Source organism: Delphinapterus leucas, chromosome 10 (genome assembly GCF_059928025.1).
Source record: "Delphinapterus leucas isolate spDelLeu-1000000601 "Yukka" chromosome 10, BTC_Dleu_Yukka2, whole genome shotgun sequence".
Taxonomy (NCBI): Eukaryota; Metazoa; Chordata; class Mammalia; order Artiodactyla; family Monodontidae; genus Delphinapterus; species Delphinapterus leucas.
Genome location: NC_143138.1, coordinates 38485115 through 38506422, shown reverse-complemented (window position 1 = coordinate 38506422; position 21308 = coordinate 38485115). Strand labels below are relative to the sequence as shown.

Genomic DNA, 21308 nt, shown 5'->3' with positions numbered 1-21308 from the left:
CCCGGCATCTCCTTCTTAGGACCATCCCCATCTCAAGAATTAATATTTCCTAAGGGGGTGGACTTTGCCTGGCCCTGAAGGAGAGGATAAGAAAACTGACCGCAGCCCTTACAGAATGAATAGTCTCAAAGGGGGCGGAGCAACAGATACATAAAACAACCAGGAAGTCAGCCGTAGGACAAATCCCAGCCCAGTATCTATTGGCTGTGCTGCCCTGGCAAACCTGGGCCTCATTTTCTTTATAGAAAGAGGACAGTAACCCTTCTCTGGGGCTTGGGGCCCAGTGGGGCCTATGTTCATGCACTTGCAGGTCATAGCTTTCCTTGTTATCAAGGACACTCCTAATTCAAGGAGCCCATGAAAATGACTATGGTAGACGCAAGTTCAGGGTCTGAGAGCATCCAGAGGAAGGGGAAGGAAGCCCAAATTGACATGTCGGTTCACAAAGAACTTTTCCTTATTCTGCTATAGAGCCCACATATTCTCTCTTTGGCGGGTGTTTTAGGGGGCTCTGAACTTATGCAGCTATAAAGCCTGCTACAGTGAACAGCCTTGACCTCAGGTCGTCTGGTGTGAGCAGGTACATCTGCTGGATGAGGCTCTAGAAGGGGAGCTGCTGAGTGCACTGGGCACCATTCAGTACATCCTCCCTGAATCTGCTCATAAGACTCAACCATAAAGATACTTCTTCCTTCCGTAATCAGACTCCCTTAGCACTTTCTCCCATAGACTCTGGCTGTCTGGGTACATGTCCTGTCTTCTGGGCACTTGTTTAGGGAGAGAGCAGGCCTAATTTCATTCTCCTGTGCTCAGCACACAGTAGGTGGGCACTCAACACAGGTGAACTGAGTTACCATTAACCTTCATGGAACATTTCCTCATTTGGTCCTCAAAACGACCTTGTGTGTGGGCCTGGCAGAATGATCATCCCCACTTTACAGGTGGGTAAGCTGAGGGTCAGAGACACCCTGTCTTGCCCTTGGCCATACTTGATCTTGGCCTCAGGCTGAGGAGGAACGGAAACCCAGGGCTTCTGACTCCCAGCACAGATTCACTACCCCTGGGCCACACTGCCTCCCAGGGGCTGTTGAAATGCAATTAGCTGAGGTAGGACCCTTGTCTCAGCCTTACTCTCTGGCTGTTTTTCCCTACACAGAACTAATGGCCAGGGCCTTCAAAGCCTTATTTTCTTGTTTATTTGCCAACAAAGATTAGAAAGATCAGAATATCTAACCAACATTTTTTGAGTCCTCACACGCTCCAGGCAACCTCTCAGCTCATTTACTTTTCAGAAGCTGAGACATTATTATCCCCCTCATACAGATGAGGTTAAATGAGTGGTAAGTAGCAGAGCCGGGATTTAAACCCAAGCAGAGTCCACTTTCTTAACTTCTCTATACCACTGGCTCTCAATCAATGGCTTTTAGTATATGACACTAATGAATTATCATTATAATATTATTTCAAGCCTCTGTTGAAATGGTGGCTCTCTGCTTGGTATTTTAGGGATGACAGGAAGGTCCTTGGGGGAATTCCCTGGTGGTCCAGTGGTTAGGACTTCACGCTTTCATTGCCGAGGGCGTGGGTTCGATCCCTGGTTGGGGAACTAAGATCCCACAAGCTGTGCGGCATGGCCCCCCCAAAAAATTTTTTAAAAAATAAATAACGTGCTCATTTTACAAAATAAAATAAAATAACAAGCAAAAAAGGAAGGTCCTTCACCCATAAAAATCTAAATACCTTCCCACCAGTTTAGGGCTGCTTATGATTGCACAAGTAGAGCTATATCCCTTAGGCTGACAGCTTTGATCCTTCATGAAATGAGGTACTCCCAGGTCTTTGTCAACTTTTTAATGCTCAGTCCTGCTTTTCATGCCATGAACAGCTTTCTCCTTCTCTATAGTTCTTACAATAAAACAGAAGAGGTTTTACTCAAATGTAACATTAAATCACACTATTAAATATGACTTTACAAACTCCTCCTCTCACCACTGTCACTATTTACAAATTATCTGAAGGTCCTATCTCCTGTTACAGAAACTGGATTTGGATCCGTTTGCCTGACACACAGCAAAGCCAATCTACTGACCCCAGGTTGTGGTGAAGAAAAGTACAGTGTTTATTGAAGGCACTGAGCAAGGAGAGCGGGCAGCTCATGCTCAAAAGACCCAAACTCCCCAGTGGCTTTCAGGGAAGGGTTTTAAAAGGCAATATTAGTACTGTGGGTTGCATTCTTCTGGCTGGTTGGTAGTGAGGTAACAGGGTGAGGTTTTGGGAATCAACATCATCAACCTTCTGGTCCCAACCGGCCTGGGGGTCTATGTGCTTGTGGACAGCTGTTTTCCTGGTTGGAAGCGGGAGAAGTCTGGTTTGTGTAAAAACAGTTTAGGAATGTGTGTCAGACCTCGTTATCTATATCTTTCAGGGAACTGGGAATTCAGTGACTCTGCTATGTAACTGATTTATAGTCTAAATTGTTATGTTTCCTAGCCCAACAGCTATTCTTTGTTTCTGTGTGTTCGAATTTCCTAATCTTTAACTCTTGAGCCAGACTTTTGAAACTGAGGGGGGGCCTGAAGCAAAGCCTTTTACCTCAAGAGATGGGGAACATGGGAGGGGTGGCTTGTACACCCGAGAGGTCCTAAAGTGTCCCACACAGTTTCACTCCCACCTCACTGTCTTCTGTCCCACTCATCCTGCCACTACGCTCAGTGCTTTCACCATCCATTTGCCCGATCCACTGATGCTTTGGCCTCCCTGCTCCATGGCCTCCTCTCCCCCAGTGATCTTATCTTCCCTGGCTCACTACTCAGCCCCACACTCAAGCCCTAGGCCCTCTGAAGATCCCATGTTCAAAGCTCTTTCTAGTTCTTCTCTTCAAGCCTTTACTCCCATTGGCCCCATAGTCCACTGATCTCACTGCCTTTCACTGTCCCCTTCAAATCCCTTCTCCCCTCCTTTCCCTGCCTCAACTCCATCTTAGTGATTACAACTCTTCTCTTGTCTACAGCCTCCCCTCCCGTACCTCAAGCTTTCTAGATTGTACTCACTTGGCAAAACTCCAGCCCGGTTAAATCCAGCTCTCGGCCGGCTCCACCTGCTCCACTGTATATTTTACTTGTTTACTTTGCTTGCCTCTGTCTGCCCCTATAGTACGTCAGTCCCAGGAGGGCAGGGACCGTGCCTCAGTCCACTGCTCTGTGTCTCAGTCCATACACAGAGCAGTGGACTGAGGCACAGTCCCTGCCCTTTTGGGGCTGACAAGGTAAATGTGCATGTTTGCTGAGTGCATTTCTTTCAGATGGTGGAAAAGGATCTGAGAACTTGTTTATGGTGGTATCTGGGGGCAAAGTGGAGGATGGAAGTCACATTGTGTCCAAGGAGGAACAGAGGAGGGGGAGAAGGGTGAGGAGGACAAGCAGGGGACTCCTCAAGTTTGCCCAAGGAAAATGCTGTTGTTCCTTCCTAACTGACTCTTCCTGTTCTGGGAGAAGATCTTGAAAGAGTTCTTCATTCTCGAGCCCAAATTACAGAATTCTAAACCTTTACCAAATTGTTGTTTCCTGCTAGTCTTGGTCACTTAAGGCTTCCAAGAAGACATTTGAATAGCCGTGATTAGCAGAGAATTGAAGCCCAGAGAATAGAAGGAAACATGGGCACTGGTGGCAGAGCCAGGACTTGAACCCAGTATCCTGCCTGCAGTCCTGAGTTCTCTCCAACTGTCTGCTATGCTGCCCTGCTGTGCTTTCATTTGCCCAATTGTCCTTATCCTTAAAAGAAGGAGAGAAAATATTTTGTCTAACCCACACTGAACACTCTTGAAAAACACTGTGGAAGAGATTTGTTACCAGTTCGGGTCCTTGGACTCTTTAATCCATAGAAATTGATAAGAGGCCAGACGAGGAATTCAGGCAAGGCTTTATTGGGAGCAAAAACAAATAATGGGTTCCCTTGCTCACTCTCCTAGGAGGGTGGGCTGGTCCCTTACATGGGGTGATGGTAGGGGCGGATTGGTAGGTCGGGCCAGAGGGGTAGCTTAGGTGGTCTGCCCACCCCCTCGGTGGGGCTGTATGCAGGAGTCATGCACAGGGCTCACCCTGTTTTTCTCCTAGCACCTCAGAAATAGCAGTAAGTTTATGGCCTTTTTATGTCTTATTCTTCATAATTGCCCCAACTGTGCATGTATATAGTTATTTTTAGTCCCTTATAGTTTCTTTGTACTGTGTCGCTCTGGTAGCAGGTCCTAGGTCCCAGCCTATCTTAGATTGAAGGATCCAACAAGGCTCCGGCAAACCTGTATGACATGCTTACAGAGTGACACACATTCCCTCATCTAATCCCCACGGCAGCCCCCTGAGGTTGGTACTGTTATTACCTCCATTGTGTGGAGAAGGAAACGGAGACACAAGGAGGTTACACAACTACACACACAGGAAGTGACGGAGCCTCTGTGTGATTCAAGAGCCTATGCTTATAACCTTGATGCTCTAGGGTCGTAAATGCAACACAAAAATGACTTTTCAATTTAAGCAGATTTTTTCCCCCGAAAGGTTTGAGTCCTGTCAACAAAAGGGACTCTGACCCTCTGAAACAGAAAGCAGTGTGGGAAGGCAGGCACTCCTTGTTAAATTGTGTGCTAGAGATGTTTCAGCCCCAAGTCTGAAGGGGAAGTGCCAGAGGACAGGGGAAGGGGAAATGACACTTGGTTTGTCCCATTTTGTGCCAGATGCTGTCTGTACATTAGCTCCACGCAATTCTCACAGTGGGCCTAGGTCATGTGTTCCCGCAGCTAGCTGGTGGTAGAAGTGGGATTCAAAACGTACACATTTTACTCTATCAAGAGGATTCCCAAGGCAGTGTTACATAGGATGTGTTTAAACACCACAAATAAGGCATTTCTGGGTCATGAGCTTGGAATTCAAAGTAATCTTGGTTAAGCCCCAGCTGAGGCTCTGATCATTGCATTCTTTCCTTCCTCTTTATCACTTGAGAACTGAAAAATTTTGTACAGACTAGACTTTCCACTGAGATGGGTAGAAGAGTTTGAACCAGCTAATCGCTAAGTTTCGACTCCAAAAAAGGAAACAACTTGTTCTAATTTGCCAAAACTTAGGTCAAATACATTTTTTTAAAAAACTGAATTGTCCACAGGATCCCATTTGGCATTTTTGTCTTTTTAAAGATCAGTGAACTAACGTGAGGTTTCTAAAGAGAGCCAGCCCAGAGTGATAGAACCGTGGCCTGGGGGTCAGGACTCCTGGGTCCTGGGCCTGGCTCTGGCTTGGGCTTGCTGTGTGACCTTGAGCAGGTTACCTCCCATCCTGGGCTTCAGCACTATGAAATAAAGGGCTTGTGTCTGATGAGCTCTCTGTTCACCTCTAGACCTCAAGTTCTAGGATAGGATCATGGGCTCTGGACTCAAGACACTGGAATTCAAACCCCTGTGTCATCATTTACTAGCTGGTAAGTGAGCATGTTGAACAAGCTGCTTAACTGCTCTGGGATTCAGTTTCTTCATATGTAAAATAGATTGATCATACCTGTCACGGGGCTGCAAAGACTGAACGAGAAAATTCCATAGTTCCCAGCACGAACAGAAGATGCATTCAATACTGGTTAGACACAGCAGTGATGAGGGTTCTTTATATGTTATTAAAAATCAATAAAGAACCAGATCATAAAAATCTAAGCTTCCACCAATAAGTACTTATTGAGTACATATTCTTCATTTGTGGTGAAACTTTTGGTTGGCTGCCCAAACCATCCGCAGCCCCTTCTTGGCCATCTCCAACCACAGAGACTGGAAATCCCGATATTCTCTTTCCCAGCCTTGCTCGAAGCTTGAGGTGGCCATGTGATCCATGTTTTGGCCATGAGACATAAGCTACTGGGTGTCTTCTAGGAAAGTTTCTGTTCCCTGCTATAAGGGACAGTTACCAGTGGACAGCCCCCCGCTTCTGCCCCTTCTGTTTTTTTTCTGCCTTAAAAATATATTACGTGGAGCAGTGGCAGCAGTCTTATGATCATGAAGCACAATCACAGGGAGGAAAAGCCAACAAGCCAAGTGTATCAAAGTGTAAGGCTGGAAAGAGTCTGGGTCCTGGATGACATTGTTGAACAGAGAAATCAGCCCCAGCAGCTGCTGGCTGTTAGACTTCTCACTAAATATTAAAATACAAACCCTGTTTGTTTAAGCCACTGTCATCTGGGCTTCCTGTTCCGTAGCTGAGCCCATCCTATCTCATACATCATTCAACGAACATTAAGTTTCTACTAGTTCTAGGCACAATTCTAGGTATGAGGTTTACAAGAAGGGATAAGACATCTTTGAGGTTTTACAGCCTATTCAGGAAGACAGCCAAGCTTTTTTTTTTTTAATGCAATGAAAATGTAAGTGGTGGTACAATTGAAGTCTCAAATGTTAGCCTGAGCACATAAAGGAAGGGGTAGACTATTGCTTCTAGACTGTAAAAGCTTTCAGAACAGATACTTTGTTTTTCTTACCAATACATCTCTAGCACGTCTCTTTGCATATAGCCAACACTCAATAAATATTTGTTGGATTTGGTAACTGTTCGTGCGGCTTACCCTGCATGAAGGATGATCTCACTTCTGTGCCCTTTTGAAGTTAAGTGTGGCCACAGGACTTGCTTTAGCCAATGAAATGTAAGCAGAATCGAAAAGGGAACCTTCATGCACTGTTGGTGGGAATGTAAATGAATACAACCACTAAGGAAAAGAATATGGAGATTCCTCAAAAAATTAAAAATATAACTACCATATGAACCAGCAATTCTACTTCTGAGTGTTTATCCAAAGAAAACAAACCCACTAATTTAGAAAGATACATGCACCCCTGTGTTCACTGCAGCATAATTTACAACAGCCAAGATATGGAAGCAACCTAAGTGTCCATCAATAGATGAATGGATAAAAAAGAATGAAATCTTGCCATTTGTGATAACATAGATGGACCTAGAGGGTATTATGCTAAATGAAGTAAGTCAAACAGAGAAAGACAAATACCATATGATGACTCTAAAAACAAAACAAACAAACATAATGAAACAGAAACAGATTCATAGATACAGAGAACAGACTAATGGTTGTGGGGAGGGGGGTTGGGGGATGATGGGTGAAACATAGGTCCATTTTAGGCGGAAGCAGGTAAAAGCCGGTGCCGATCTCTGTGCTCTCTCTTCTCCCTTGCTGTTTGTTGCTGGAACATAAACTAGCCAAACCTGACTAATACAGTGAATGAATAATTAATTAAATGAATGAGTGAATTAATAGTGGCAGTGTTGGGAATGGATTAAAGGGGTGGGGACACCCAAGGCAGGAAGTTTGGGGCTGACACTATTGGTTCCCTACCCTCTTCACGCTCTTCTCATTCCTGCTGGCAGAGCCTGCATCCCATTATTGAGATTGAAACTGCCAAATGATGGCTTTCCCAGCCTCCCCTCCAGCTAAAGCATGAATGTGTGACCCAGTGCTGGCTAGTGGACCCCGAGGGAGAGTCTTCTGGGGGGCTTTCTGGAAAGGGCTTTTCTCTTAAATAGAAAGGACAGACTTTCCTCATTGTGTAAGCTACTCCACATTGACTTTTCTGTTACTTGCAGCCTAAAGCACCATAACTGATACAGTATTGATTGCTACAATGTGGCAGGAGCCGATGTGAGAGATGAGACTTAGTTGAAAGGATAGAGAGGAAAAGATAGAGCTGAGGAAAGCTTGGAAGTAAAATCAATAGGACTCGTGACTGATTGGGTGCAGGGGTTGAGCTGTGTGCTGTGCGGAATAAAAGAGGTTTAAAACCCAGTCACTGATGTCAAGGATCCCAGTGAGAGAGATACATACTGAATGAAAACACCAACTGCACGAGGTAGCCTATCACGGGCCAATGTGTACTGTAGGAGCTGTGAGGAGGGAGGGATGAGGAGGCAGCACAGGACTTGAAGAATGGCTGGACTTTGGGCTTGGATGGCTAAAGAAGATGATGATAGTCTGGGCAGACCCTTCCTAACATATCTTAGACCAAATTTTATAGCTAGTACTTTACAAATAGTCTTTGTCTTAAAACTCTCATTTTTAACTTTGTTTCAACCAATTTCACATAGTAGATGAAAGGCAATAGAGGGACAATCCAGTTCAATACCAGATGTACTTCAAATGTAAGCATCATTTAAAATATGGCTACTTAATAAATCATTAGGTAGATACGCTGTAGGTCATTTACCTATTTCCTTGCTCTCAGATGCTATGGGTTTTCAATGCTTGAATACCTAAAATAGTGCTCTTGTGGGACTTCCCTGGTGGTCCAGTGGTTAAGATGCTGTGCTTCCATTGCAGGGGGCGCAGGTTCAATCCCTGGTCGGGGAACTAAGATCCCGCATGCTGCCACACAGCATGGCCAAAAAATAGAAAAAAAAAAAAATTAAAATAGTGCTGTGGTGAGCTCTTTTGGCTAGAGTTTTTCTATGCCTTACATTATTTCCTGAGGATAAATTTTCAGGAATGGAATAACTCATTCAAAGAAATATTGAAAGCAGTGAGCCTCACCCAAGACACAGCTGCTATAATTCTTGGTAAATAGCCAAATTGCCCTCCAAAATGCTTCTATCATTGCACATGAGATTTTTATTTAACATGAAAAATGAAAAACTGGATCACCTGACTCAGGAAGAACTTAGTATGTATTATGGCTATTTTCACCTTGTGAGCTTCGCCCTCAGGACTCTCTTTTTCATCTTAGGTTCCTAATAGTCAGGGTGGGCTGCTCCTGTTCTGAGCTCATATGGTCTGAATACATGGCTTAAGTTGGAGATATAGTTAACTGAGCTAGAAAGCAATATGCTTCCTCATCTTTTCTTGAAACAGAACTCCAACCCTTCATCAAAGAGCTAAACAAAGTAACCATTAAATAGCCAAGTAAATAATTCGACGTGATGATATGTTTTTAAAAAGTAAACTCTTAGGTTTAAATAATAATTAGGTTTCTTGAGAAATAAATGTTTCTATTCTTTTCTCACTAATCCTGAATTATTTTCAAGCACAGCCTAATCTCATCCTGGTCTTGGTCCTCTGATTAGAATGGGCCATACTAATTGGAGTTAGAATTAAAAACTCCTTGCAGGGCTGATGTAAGGGCCTATCTGGCTTCCCAGACCAGCAACCTGTTATACTGGCTGTTGAGTCTACTTAACTCTCAGCCTTGGGCTCAGACCCCCTTACCCCCCTTCCCCCCCCACAGAGGCTGAGACCACTTTGGGCCCCAGATAGGCAGACAAGAGGGGCTAGCCACGTGAACTGGACTGTCATCTGTCTCCTCCTGAGAGAGAGGACGGTCCTGGGCATTGAGAGAGAAGCACAATCCTAGCAGAGACTGGAAAAGGATGTTCAAAGGGATGGCAGGAGCCTACCTCCCATTTGTAGCCTTTTTTTTTTAGATTCCACATATAAGCAATATCATATATGTCTTTCTCTGTCTGACTTACTTCACTCAGTATGACAATCTCTAGGTCCATCCATGTTGCTGCAAATGGCATTATTTCATCCTTTTTTATGGCCGAGTAATATTCCATTGTATCTATGTACCACATCTTCTTTATCCATTCTTCTGTTGATGGACATTTAGGTTGCTTCCATGTCCTGGCTATTGTAAATAGTGCTTCAATGAACATTGGGGTGTATGTATCTTTTGGAATTATGGTTTTCTCTGGATATATGTCCAGGAGTGGGATTGCTGGATCATATGGTAGTTCTATTTTTAGTTTTCTAAGGAATCTCCATACTGTTCTCCACAGTAGCTGTACCAGTTTACATTCCCACCAACAGTGCAGGAGGGTTTCCTTTTCTCTACACCCTCTCCAGCATTTATTGTTTACCTCCCAGTTTGGCTAGACATCAAATATCTGCATCATTGAAAAATCACAAGAGTTCCTGAACAATGAATTGGCAACCTTTTTCCTAACTACAGGACTCATCAAAACTCAATATAATAAGTTTCCCTTTACTTCTCTGAATCTCATTTCCTCTTCTATAAACCGGGGTTTAAAAACTCTAAAACTCTGGGGCTTCCCTGGTGGCACAGTGGTTAAGAATCCTTCTGCCAATGCAGGAGACACAGGTTCGAGCTCTGGTCCGGGAAGATCCCACATGTCGCGGAGCAGCTAAGCCAGTGCGCCACAACTACTGAGCCTGCGCTCTAGAGCCCGCGAGCCACAACTACTGAAGCCGGCGCGCCTAGAGCCCGTGCTCCACAACAAGAGAAGCCGCCACAATGAGAAGCACCCGCACCGCAACGAAGAGCAGCCCTTGCTCGCTGCAACTAAAGAAAGCCCCGCGCAGTGACAAAGACCCAATGCAGCCAAAAAAAAACCTCCCAAACAAAAAAACCCTCTAACTCTTGCTATAGTATTGCTATAAAAACCAAATGAGGTGATAACGTGAAGGTCTCTGAAAACAGATTAAGAAATTATTATTATTCACTTTTTGTTTTCATTAATAATAATGCAGCTAACATCTATATTGCAATTTACAGTTTACAGTAGTTCTTCTCAAACTCTAATGTGCATGTGAATCACCTGGGAGTCTTGTTAAACTGTGGATCTTAGGTTCAGTAGGTCTGGGACATGAGATTCTGCTGATGCTGGTTCATACGCCACACTTTGAGTAACAAGGGTTTGCAGCAATCTGCAAACATGAAATTTACTAATAGTCGATTCCTGACAGACTTCAAGTCATCAGTATGGAGCGTTGTTAGTGTATCCCACATGTTATATGATCAAAGCTCAAGGTCTGAGCCGATTGCTGAAATAGACACCCATGGTGGCCAAGTAAGTGTTGTCTCAGGTTTGACAAACTGTTCCTGGAAGGTAAGTATCTCAGGAAAAATCCAAGGACAATGGGTCTCTCCTTGTAACCATAGCTTAAGTTAGGGCCCAGAGCTTTGCTCTGATAATTATTTAAACTAAGTTGAGGAAGTGGTGATTTTCATGGGTTTACTGCTTGGCAGGTTCTCTATACCCCAGTACTGGGGGATGCTTCCCTCTAAAAACATTTATTCTCTCCTGAAAACAGTTTAAAATATGTTTTTAAAAAACTATTGAAAAGGTGATGTAAAATTACCAGTAAGGACCATTCTGAGAAAGGAAGATCCCCACAATCCCACCACACAATGGTTTTTATTGTTATAGTTCCTTTCTAGATGACACATCTTTCTGTACTATATTTCCTTGGTTCTAAAATACCATCAAATTTAAGCCTCAGCATTGATTTAGTAAAAGCTTTTTAGGGGGAAAAAAAAACCACCACAAGAACCTATTAAGAATGCCCATTGATTGAGATATATTCTGGTAACGGAAACTTTAAAATGTGGGTTAGAATTGTGCCTTAGAGTTGAGGAATATAGTAGGAAAAAAAATATCAATCTATTTTACTTTGCTATATACCAGGAAGTGTTTTAAATTATTTGATTTTTTGAATCAGAAACATGCTCACCTGGTTCAACATTCAGAGGGTAGAAAAGTTGTCAGTGACTTGTTCCCAAATGTCCACCTCTCTGTCCCCGCCCTAGAGGCCCAGGTGTTTTCAGTCACTTGTTTGCTGGTCAGAGGTATTTTGTGCTTAGAGCTGCAAGTGAAGTCTTTTATTTTTTGCCCCCTTTTTTACATGAATGGCATCATCTCACACTCTTTTTCCAGGATCTTGCTTTTTCACTTAACAAAATATCAAGATTGATCCACATCATGCCAAGACCATTCTGATTTGTTTTGCTAAGATTACATCACAAGCATTTCTCTATCTTTCTATACAATTGCTATAATTATCCTTCTCGATGACTGGTTTTGTGGGGTGACTGCACCACAATTTAATAACAACTCCCTGTTGTTGGGCATTTAGGTTGTTTCCAGTGTTTGGTTATGACACGGAACATGTGATGACCATTTAGTCATTCAGCAAGTATTTATTTGACAACCATGAGTTGCCATCCTCCAGTGTACCAAAGTGCCCTCCCACATGGGGCTGACAGTCACACAGCGGGAGTAGCCAGGGAAATGAATAAGAGCACAGAAGTGTCCCCAATCCATCAAGGGGCCTCTGAGTATAGTCGGGGATCCCACATGGGGAAAAGAGAGATCAGGGTGGCGACAGATCCGCCTACAAGCACTGGCCGGTGTGAATGAATGAGTTGGTTACAGCTTATTCATCAGGCTTGTGAGCTTGGTTAACATGCATCCACCTCAGATACAGATCCAACCCCCAGTGCCGACAATGTCACTGCCCAGGATGCCAGTTACGTGAATTTACAGAGGTGATAAATAAAGAATTACAATGGTTAATACTTTGTAAGCACTTACCATATACTAGGACCACCCTTTAGGAGGTATTATTTTCCCATACATAAGAAAACTAAGGCACTGAGATGTTAAGTAACTTGGAATCAACATAGCTATGATTTAAACCCAGACCACCCAGGTCCCTGACCACCTACACTGTACTGTCCTGAGGAAGGTCATTGGACTCAACCCTGGGGTACAATTTGTCTTTGTTCTGTGAATGCCGGCCCAATCCCTCTCCCTTCTTAAATCTCAACAAGGATAAACTCGGGGTGCCTTTAATTCCCATTTATTGGATGAGCATTTTCCTAGGTTGAGCCTGGCTTTTCTCCCTCTCCAGAGAATTGCCTACCAGTACTTTTGAGGTGGGAGCTCTCCTCCTCCACTGGGGGAGGGGGTGCAGAGCCTCTTCCCACCCTGCAGCCAGACAGTGCAAGGGGACTCAGAGCCTACGGTGGCCCAGACCGCAAGACTCAGACAGTAGGGACCTAGGCGAATCCAACTGGCTCAGACCTGCCCCAACCTTCCATCCCTCTTCCCTCTCATTCCCTGCTTCTCCCAACCACTTCCCCCTGGTTCCCAGACAACTGCCCACTCCCCTAGACAAAGGCAAGCCTGGATCTCATCAACCAGCACGTTGCTGCAAGCACTGCCCCTTATGCCTTCAGACCCAGCTGCAGAACACATGTAATCAAATCTGTCCCAATGATGCCCAGTCTCCTGCCCCATTTCTAATAATTCAATTTCTTCTCTTCACCTCAGAATATTTCAAATGCCAAAACAAATAGCAACTTACAGCAATGGGGACCACCTACAGCAATTCTTCTTTGTTTACTGTAATGGAAGTAACAAGGAAAACAGGAAAGATTGGCAATGAAAAATGGGTTTCCCTCACACCCTCAAACCCTGGTCCTCCTCAGAAGTAGCCACTGTGAGTAGTTTTGTTTCTGAAATTTTACGTGCATACACATAGGGAATTTTTTTTCCATTTTTGACATAAATGGTAGCATATTTATTATTTGGAGCCTTGGGGTTTTTTTTTTTAATTTTTATTTTTCCCATTTACCAATATATCTTGGAGAACTTTCCATATGAACACATCCAGATCTCCCTTATTCTTTTCTATGGCTGCAGAGAATTACATTATGTGGTAAATGAATATATACCAGAATTAATTTAACTAACTTTCCACTGAGAGATACTTAGGTTACTTCTAGATTTTTGCTATTACAACTGGTGCTGTATTTAACAACCCTGTGCATATACTGGGGTTCTGGGGGGACTCCTGTGCATATTTCTGCAGGATAAATTCCTACAAGCATTTATTTTAAAACAGATGGTGCCAAACAGCCCACCAGACTGCAGTTTTTCACTAGAGACTGAACAAATAGCTTAGGCTTGATGGTTAAATCATTTAAAATAACCAAGACTCTATTTTATATGAGAGGGCATCTTTATGACTTAAACACACAAGCATATAAACCATAAAGGAAAAGAATGATACATTTTACTACATTAAAATTTTAAACTTCTGTACCATAGAGACATCATAAAAAAGTTAAAAGACAAGCCACAAACTGGGAGAGGATATTTGCAATGCATTCAATGGAGCTATTATTAGTATCAATGTCTACACATTAATAACAGAAGGCAAACGCTGTCCTCACCCCAATGGGGAAAGGCTAAGAATAAGCAATTCAGAGAAGAGGAAGGACAATGAACATATGAAATGACGCCTAGCCTCGTAAATAATCAGGAAAACATCAGTGAAACAACAATAAGATGGTGTCCACACCCTTCCGATTGGCAACATTTAAAAAATCTGGTAATACCAAGAGAAGGGAAGCAATTAGATGTCTTATTGTCTGGGAGTGTAAAATGGCACAACCACTCCAGAGAGCAATTTGGCAACAACTGGTCAAATTGAAGAAGTGCCCTATTTTCCTGTTGTGTGTATTCTTGTGTGTGTGTGTGTGTGTGTGTGTGTGTGTGTGTGTATTCTTGATGGTCTGGCATTTGGCCTACCTGACTGGGGAGAGACCACCCCTCCCAGGGTTAACCAATTCTTAGTGATAGCAAAGGGCTCAAAGCACACCTTTCATAGCAAAGTAACCAATCCAGAGCCCTTACTCTGAACCACCTCCTTTATCTGGCTGTTAAACTCCAGGAAGCAATATTCCTCTGCCCTAATCACCCAGGACTAGGTTCCAGACAACCTGAGACCACCTCTATAGTCCAGAGCCTGCTGACACTATTTAAATCAGCCAGTCCTAAGCTGTTTCTCTGCCCTGCCTTGCCTTTCTTGCAGAAAACACAAACAAGTTTCAGGGCCATGCTTTCCCCTCATCCCGTCTGCCTCCTGACCAAACCTGGTGCTTCCCCATATAGCCCTGCATGGCATGGCAAGCCCTAGTGAATCAGGGTGTAAATAATAAAAATTTTCTTTCATTGGCATTAGCTTCTCCATGTCACCACTCAGTTACCTCCATAAATTAAAATCCCATGGCTACAGCTGGTATATCCACATTGTGACCTTGAGAAATTCCCATATGATTTAAAGGGAGATGTATAAAAGGGTTCTCACGGTAGCATTGTTGGTTATAGTAAAACAATGGAAGCAACCTGAATGTCCATCAGTAAGAGAATAATGAATATGTTGCCCATGGTCTCATAATAGTTTACCAAAGGAGTAACATGGAAAAGACCAGAGCCATGTATCTCAACGCTGAATGAAAACAGCAAATTGCAGAATAAGTCAATGTGTTTGCTTATGTGAAATTTAAAATATTTATAAAACAATACTATATATTGTTTATAAAACATATTCATGTAATAAAAATATAAAAACATGGAAGGGAAAGACTCTCTCCAATCTGGGACATGGTTTTCCCATGGGAGGGAGAGTGGGGGTAAAATTAGGAAAGAGTTTGAAGGAGGTTTCACCTCTACCTATGATGTTTCATTTCTTTAAAACCAAGCAAGTATTTGTCCAAAATGTGATGAAATGTTAAGATTAGTTCAATCTGTCAGGTAGGTACATGGTTGTTTGCTATTCTATTTTCAGTACTTTACTGTATGATTAAGCTGTTTCGTAATGAGAATAAGATGTGATTTAGGCTGCATGAATGATCTCAAGGTCATGTAAAAGGACAACATGACAGGGTGCTAGCAAGCTCTGTCCCCATCTCAAGAGTGTCAAATTTTCTCCTCTCGCCTTGTCTTTTTTTTTTTTTAATTACTGACTTTTTAGAAAAGGTGTAAACACTTGCACCCCACAGAGGATATACATATATGTTGATCAAGTATTCAAAAATTAAGTCACAGACCTCAAAAGTCGAGTGCTATATTAGAGAGCTGTTCAATTAATGAGCAGAACCTCACTTGTTTTTCAGGAGGAATAAGGAAGAGAAAAATATTCTATTCTAACAGAAGTAATAGTTGGTAAACAATTTCTAAAAGGTATAATAAAATTCTTCTGAAATTTTCAGATTGAATTTTTCAGAATTTTTATGAATCAGATTTCAGCTATAATAAACTATACCTTAAAGTATTTCTTTAATTTTTCCTAAAAACAAAGAACTAGTTTTTATTTGTTCGTCTCAAGATGATAATTCTACATTTTACTAGAAATACTGAATAGTCCTTGCGTTAGTCCTGAGGTTTTCAGCAGCAAATATCAAATGCACAGTGGCTTCAACAATAAAGGCATTCAATTATCTGATATAACAGGAAGGGTACAAATGGTTTGGGGGTTGGTACAGTCACTCAACAATCTCCTCAAGGACCCAGACTCTTTCTTTCTCTCTCTTCTGCTATCCTCAGTGAAGTAGCCAGCCTCCAAATTGTCCCTTAAGAATCCCCACTTTCTGGTCACATAGACCAAGCCTAGCAAAATGTAGGAGGGGTGTGAATATGGCAGAAGGGATGGTTATCACTTCTCACAGTGTTATAAAAAGACTATGGCTTCCATTGGGGGTTCACACTCTCTATCTCTCTTATTCTCTCTCACTCCCTTGCACATCTCACTCTGGGAAAAGCAAGCTGTCATCTTGTGAGCAGCCCAGTGGAGAGGACCATGTGGTGAGGCACTGAAGCTTTCTATCAATAGCCAGCTAAGAACTGATGCCTACCAGCAACCATGAGAGTGTGTTTGGAAGTGGACTGTTCCACCCCAATGACCCTTGAGATGATTGCAACCCTAGCTGTCAGCTTGACTACAACCTAATGAGAGACCCCGAGCCTGGAATTAATCCATTTCTGGGTTCCTAATGCTTGGAAACTGTGTAAGATCATAAACATTTGTTATTTGAAGGAACTGAATTTTGAGGTAATTTGTGACACGGCCATAGATAACTAATACACTCAGCGTGGCTGCCTGTTTCCCCTGATGGGTACAAGATGGCTGCCGTAGCGCCATCCTCAGGCAGGAAGAAAGGGGGATGGGGTGAAAGGGGCTCTCCTTAGGTACCTTTCTCCTTTTATCAAGGAGGAAAACCTTTGTTGGGAGCCACCCAGCAGATTCACCCTTACTTCTCATTGGCCAAAACTGGGTCTTATGATGGACTCTAGCTGCAAGGGAGACTTGGAAATCGAGTATCTAACCTTTCCCCTGCTCTGTAGGGAAGTGGGCAAGGAACGGTGGGCCGGGAATGGCTGCTGTGTAGTAACAAGTTATCTACCAGCCCTTCTCCCAGTTTCACTTTGTTTTTGTTTCCGTTTCTTTTTTTTTTGGCCACGTGGCACAGCATGCAGGATCCTGGTTCCCTGACCAGGGATCGAACCTGCAACCCCTGCTTTGGGAGTGCAGAGTCTTAACCACTGGACCGCCAGGAAAGTCCTGTCTTTGTTTTCACCTGGCATCATTTAATTTGTTCCTTCATACTCTGTATTCACAGTAACCGGAAGTTAGGCCTCCCTTAGATTCAGGTTAAACACTATTGGCAAGATTACTCATGGGCGGTGCTGTGACCTTCATACCCTCTCACATCGAGAAACAACCACGTTCTTCACTCAATAAACATTTTACAAGATTTAAGTAAAGCGGGGTGCACCATCAATGAAAAGCTAACCCAGAATCTCAATGCCGTCTTTTTCCCTGTGAGATGTGTCCTGAGTGGTCTCACTTATGTTATATTTAGGGAAACTCTAGGCTCTTCTGTAAGTTCCTTTGGGGTTGTCTTGTTGGAATTGTGTGTGACAAGCAGTCTCAGCTTCTTGCATGTGATTTCCTCAGAGGCTGATGAGTCATATGAGTAGCATTAACTTAGTGTAAAACACCTGAAAGGATTATGAGCCGACTTTAAAAATCAAATGCAGAAATGTCAGAATGACGCGGGCCTCTCACTGTTCCGGCCCCTCCCATTGCGGAGCACAGGCGCCGGACGCGCAGGCGCAACGGCCATGGCCCACGGGCCCAGCTGCTCCGCGGCATGTGGGATCTTCCCGGACCGGGGCACGAACCCGCGTTCCCTGCATCGGCAGGCGGACTCCCGACCACTGCACCACGAGGGAAGCCCCGTGATCCTTTCTTGATGGCATCCACTTGGAGTTCTTAGGGCTTTGAGCATCATGTCAGGAACAATAGGAAATGAGACGAACCTTCTCAATCACTTAACACCAGGGAACTGAATGGGCGAGTCCTGCGGCCCGCCCCCAGCCCTCCTCAGAGGTGTAGAATACTCCACCAGGGTCAGCGCGTGGGAACATGTTAACAGTTCCAATGGGGCCTTCCTAAGTGCAATCGTGAATTTCTAGTTTGCTTGTGGCCTAATCCAACAGCCAGGCCTGAAGAGCAAGGTGCCAGGGACCGAGTCAGGACACAGTGCTGTCTTTGAAAGGGTGGTGGGTCCCCAGCCTCCTCGAGGCCCTGCAGTCCATGTAGAACAAGTGGCCTTGCCTCCTATTTCACTGGGAATAGCAAGATGACCGGGAAGGAGCATACCTGTCCAAGGTTGTCTTCCTTCAACATGACCCTGTGCCCACCTCCAACTACTCACCCTTCTCTGCTACTCAATGGCAGGGGTCTCTGTCCCTGTCTCTGGAGCCTTCCCTGCCTCTCCTCCAAAACTCCAGTGTCCTGCTGTCATCTCAGACATGTCCTAAAGTAAACTCATAATCTATCCAGTTTCCCCAGCTCTGTCCCAGTTTTCCGAAAACTGCCAAAGGCAGCCCCACCCCTCCCAGCACCCAGGCTAAAAATGAGGCATCAGCCATGACTCATCCTGCCCATCCAACCTGTCCCCAGGTCTTGAGAGTCTCTGAGGCAATGGCTTCATTAACTTATCTTTTGTCAGCCGCCACCCCGGCTTGGCCACCAACATCCATAGGAGGATAGAGCACTATCCTCCTTCCTCATCCTCCAGCCTCTCATTGCCCTTCCAAGACTCTCCTGCCTGAGAACTCTCCTAGCTCCTCCTGCATGTTGCAAATGCAAATGCATCTGCTGACCCCATCTTTCTACTCCACCTTTTCTCCCAGGTCCATCTGTTCCAGAAGCCTTGGCCCTTTCTGACTTTTGATAATGAGACACACCACGTGCCAGGCATTTTACAGCTATATTTTAAATTTTACAGTTCCTGTACAGCATAGGCATTATTGTCCCTTTTATAGATGAGGGAAACTGAGGCCTGGAGCAGTTACCACACGTCACACTGCCTATAAATAGCAGAGATGGGCTTCAACCCACGTCTGTCTGTTCCAAGGCCCTTCATCCTGTGTAACTGGCTGCCATCACACCCCTTCCCTCTCTGTAAGGACCTCATGCTGCTCTTGCCACAATACCCTCCCTCCTCCTTCCAGCTTCTTCAAACACCCCAACCCAGAGCTCTACCACATAGCTTCTCTGATGGTTCCAGCCCACACCACTCACACTCATCTCTTAACTTTTCTGGCAGGAATCTCAGCCCTGCACAATTTGGTACTTAATTATAGACTGCCTTGTATCGGTGTCTGGCTATTTCTCATTTGTCTATCTTGTTCCCAATAAGTGTAGGCGTCTGAGTTCGGGGATGGGTCTTCCACTCCCTCCCATCTCCCAGGACCCCCAGCTCAGAGCTGGACAGGCCAACCGGATTTCCCAGGAAGGAGGCAGGGTCTCAATGTTGCAAAAGCTGATTGGACTCCACCCAGCCCCACCCCACCCTTCACCCCAGCCAGTCGGTTGCCTCAGATCTTTGTGAACATATGTGAGCCTGCCCCGTGTGCATATGCGCACACGTACACGCAAGCACAGAGATACGGGCGGGCGTGCATTTTCTCTGTGGCAGACACATTTAGTTAGGAGTTCCCTTCTCAAACAGAGGTAATATACTTGGAACTACCTACCTGAGATAGAAAACCCCCTCCTGACCGATCACTGGGCGCTGCCCCCAATGTGAAATTCCAATACGGATCAGTAAGGCGGACAGAGTTGGTGGGAGCTCCCCAGGGCGGGTTCAGCATGGCTATCACATCCTAACAGAGTCTGGAGCTGGACTGGGGATTGGGCAGGGGACTTTGTGTGTCGATTTCAATTCTGATCTTGCCTCTAGGTGGCCTGGGTGGGTGTTGAAGGGAGATCTTGCCACTTTGCCGCTTTGCGACCTCCTCAGGCAGTGAAATCTGCCGGTTGTAAGGAAGGCCCTCCTTGCCAGGGCCACGTTGCACAGCTCCAGAGGAGCATGACCAGTGCTCCCTGGAGCTAACCCTGGTCCCCCCGCCACCTCCCTTTGGGCTCCAAATCATCTCTCTTCCCTGACCCAGATGCCCCCATACCTGGCGTCCCAAGCTGTTCATCCTTGGGGTTAAATACTGGCATCTCAGACTTCTCATTTCAAAGTGAGAACAGTGCACAGTATGAAGCCCAAACAGAATGGTCGAGATTCCAGATTGATTTCTTCTGGGACATTTAGGATACAGCATAAAGATTCAGGACTTGGAGAGAGGGCACTGACTAAGAGTTAGTGTGTCAGTAAAGGGCCAAGGAGAAAAGAAGGTGGGAGCTGGAGAGGCGGTGGTGGGTGGTGCCCCTGAAGCCAAAACTCTTTTCTTTACAACTTTGCTGGTGGCCAGTCCTAACATGTGAATAAAAAAGTGAATAAGCAAAGGGGCACTTATGTAAGAAGAACAAATAAAAATAATTGTGTAACACATCACACAAAGCCTGGAGAAGGATCCCAGGGAAGGGCATCGCTGTGGAGGCATGGGTGCTGTGAGCCGTGTTTCCCTCTAAAACCAGAGCCAACTTGGCATCCCTGCCCCTGCGGGAAGGGGATACCGTCCTCCTGGTGGGAGGTCAGTTCCTTTACTGCAGTGTGCTGGGGAGGAAGGCGCCATCCCATAACCATCGTTGGAGGTTTTGCAACCAGATGAGTGAACCCTTCAGGGCTGAAGGCTGAGCAGCGCACGTGCAGGGCCAGGGCGCTGCTCACCCATCAGCACTTCCTGCACCTCGTCCTGGGCCTGGGCCCTTTACCAGGCTTTGGGGCTGACTACTGACGGAGCTCAACAGGCCCAGGCAGGTGCTGCCTGAGCCACCCATGGGTGTCCCAACCGCCTGGGGAGAGACAGCCACATTCCAGGCTCTGGGCTGGCAGGGAGTCTTGGCAGCGAGTTCTGACAAGAGGGCGGCGCGCGCTTGGGCAGGCCAGCACTGAGGGGTGCCTCCCCACCCCTGGAGGCCCCAGGCTGGGGAGATGGAAGAACAGGTGTTCAAGGGGGACCCAGATACCCCTCATTCCATCTCCTTCTCGGGCAGTGGATTCCTCTCCTTCTACCAGGCCGGGGTGGTGGACGCCTTTCGGGACCTGGCTCCCCGGATGCTGGAAACGGCCCATCGCTTTGCTGGGACGTCAGCAGGTGCGGTGATTGCAGCCTTGGCCATCTGTGGGATTGAAATGGGTAAGGTCTTTGTTCTAGGTTCCCTGGGGAGCCTCTGGAGGGATTCCACAAAGCAGAGCCTGAGGATGGCTTGGGGGTGCTTTGGGGAGCAAA

At 45.1% G+C, this 21308-nt stretch overlaps 1 protein-coding gene and 1 long non-coding RNA gene across 20 annotated transcripts in view; one reads left to right on the top strand and one right to left on the bottom strand.

Annotated features, from left to right (window-relative positions):
* The window catches only part of BRPF3 (bromodomain and PHD finger containing 3), a 103131-nt gene that overhangs the window by 38570 nt on the left and 43253 nt on the right, over positions 1-21308 (top strand). The window contains exon 1 of one of the 19 annotated variants that reach the window (XM_089918838.1): positions 20888-21215. The exons of the other annotated variants lie outside the window; for them this stretch is intronic. Coding sequence (XP_089774964.1) covers positions 21011-21215 — 205 coding nt within the window. The 5' untranslated portion in view covers positions 20888-21010. Of the gene's footprint in view, positions 1-20887; positions 21216-21308 lie in introns of those variants that run through there. 19 annotated transcript variants of the gene reach the window in all.
* Positions 1-21308, bottom strand: part of LOC149748209 (uncharacterized) — a 48466-nt gene that overhangs the window by 24748 nt on the left and 2410 nt on the right. Inside the window, exon 2 of the long non-coding RNA XR_016394646.1 lies at positions 8237-21198. This is a non-coding gene — a long non-coding RNA (uncharacterized LOC149748209). The remainder of the gene's footprint in view (positions 1-8236; positions 21199-21308) is intronic.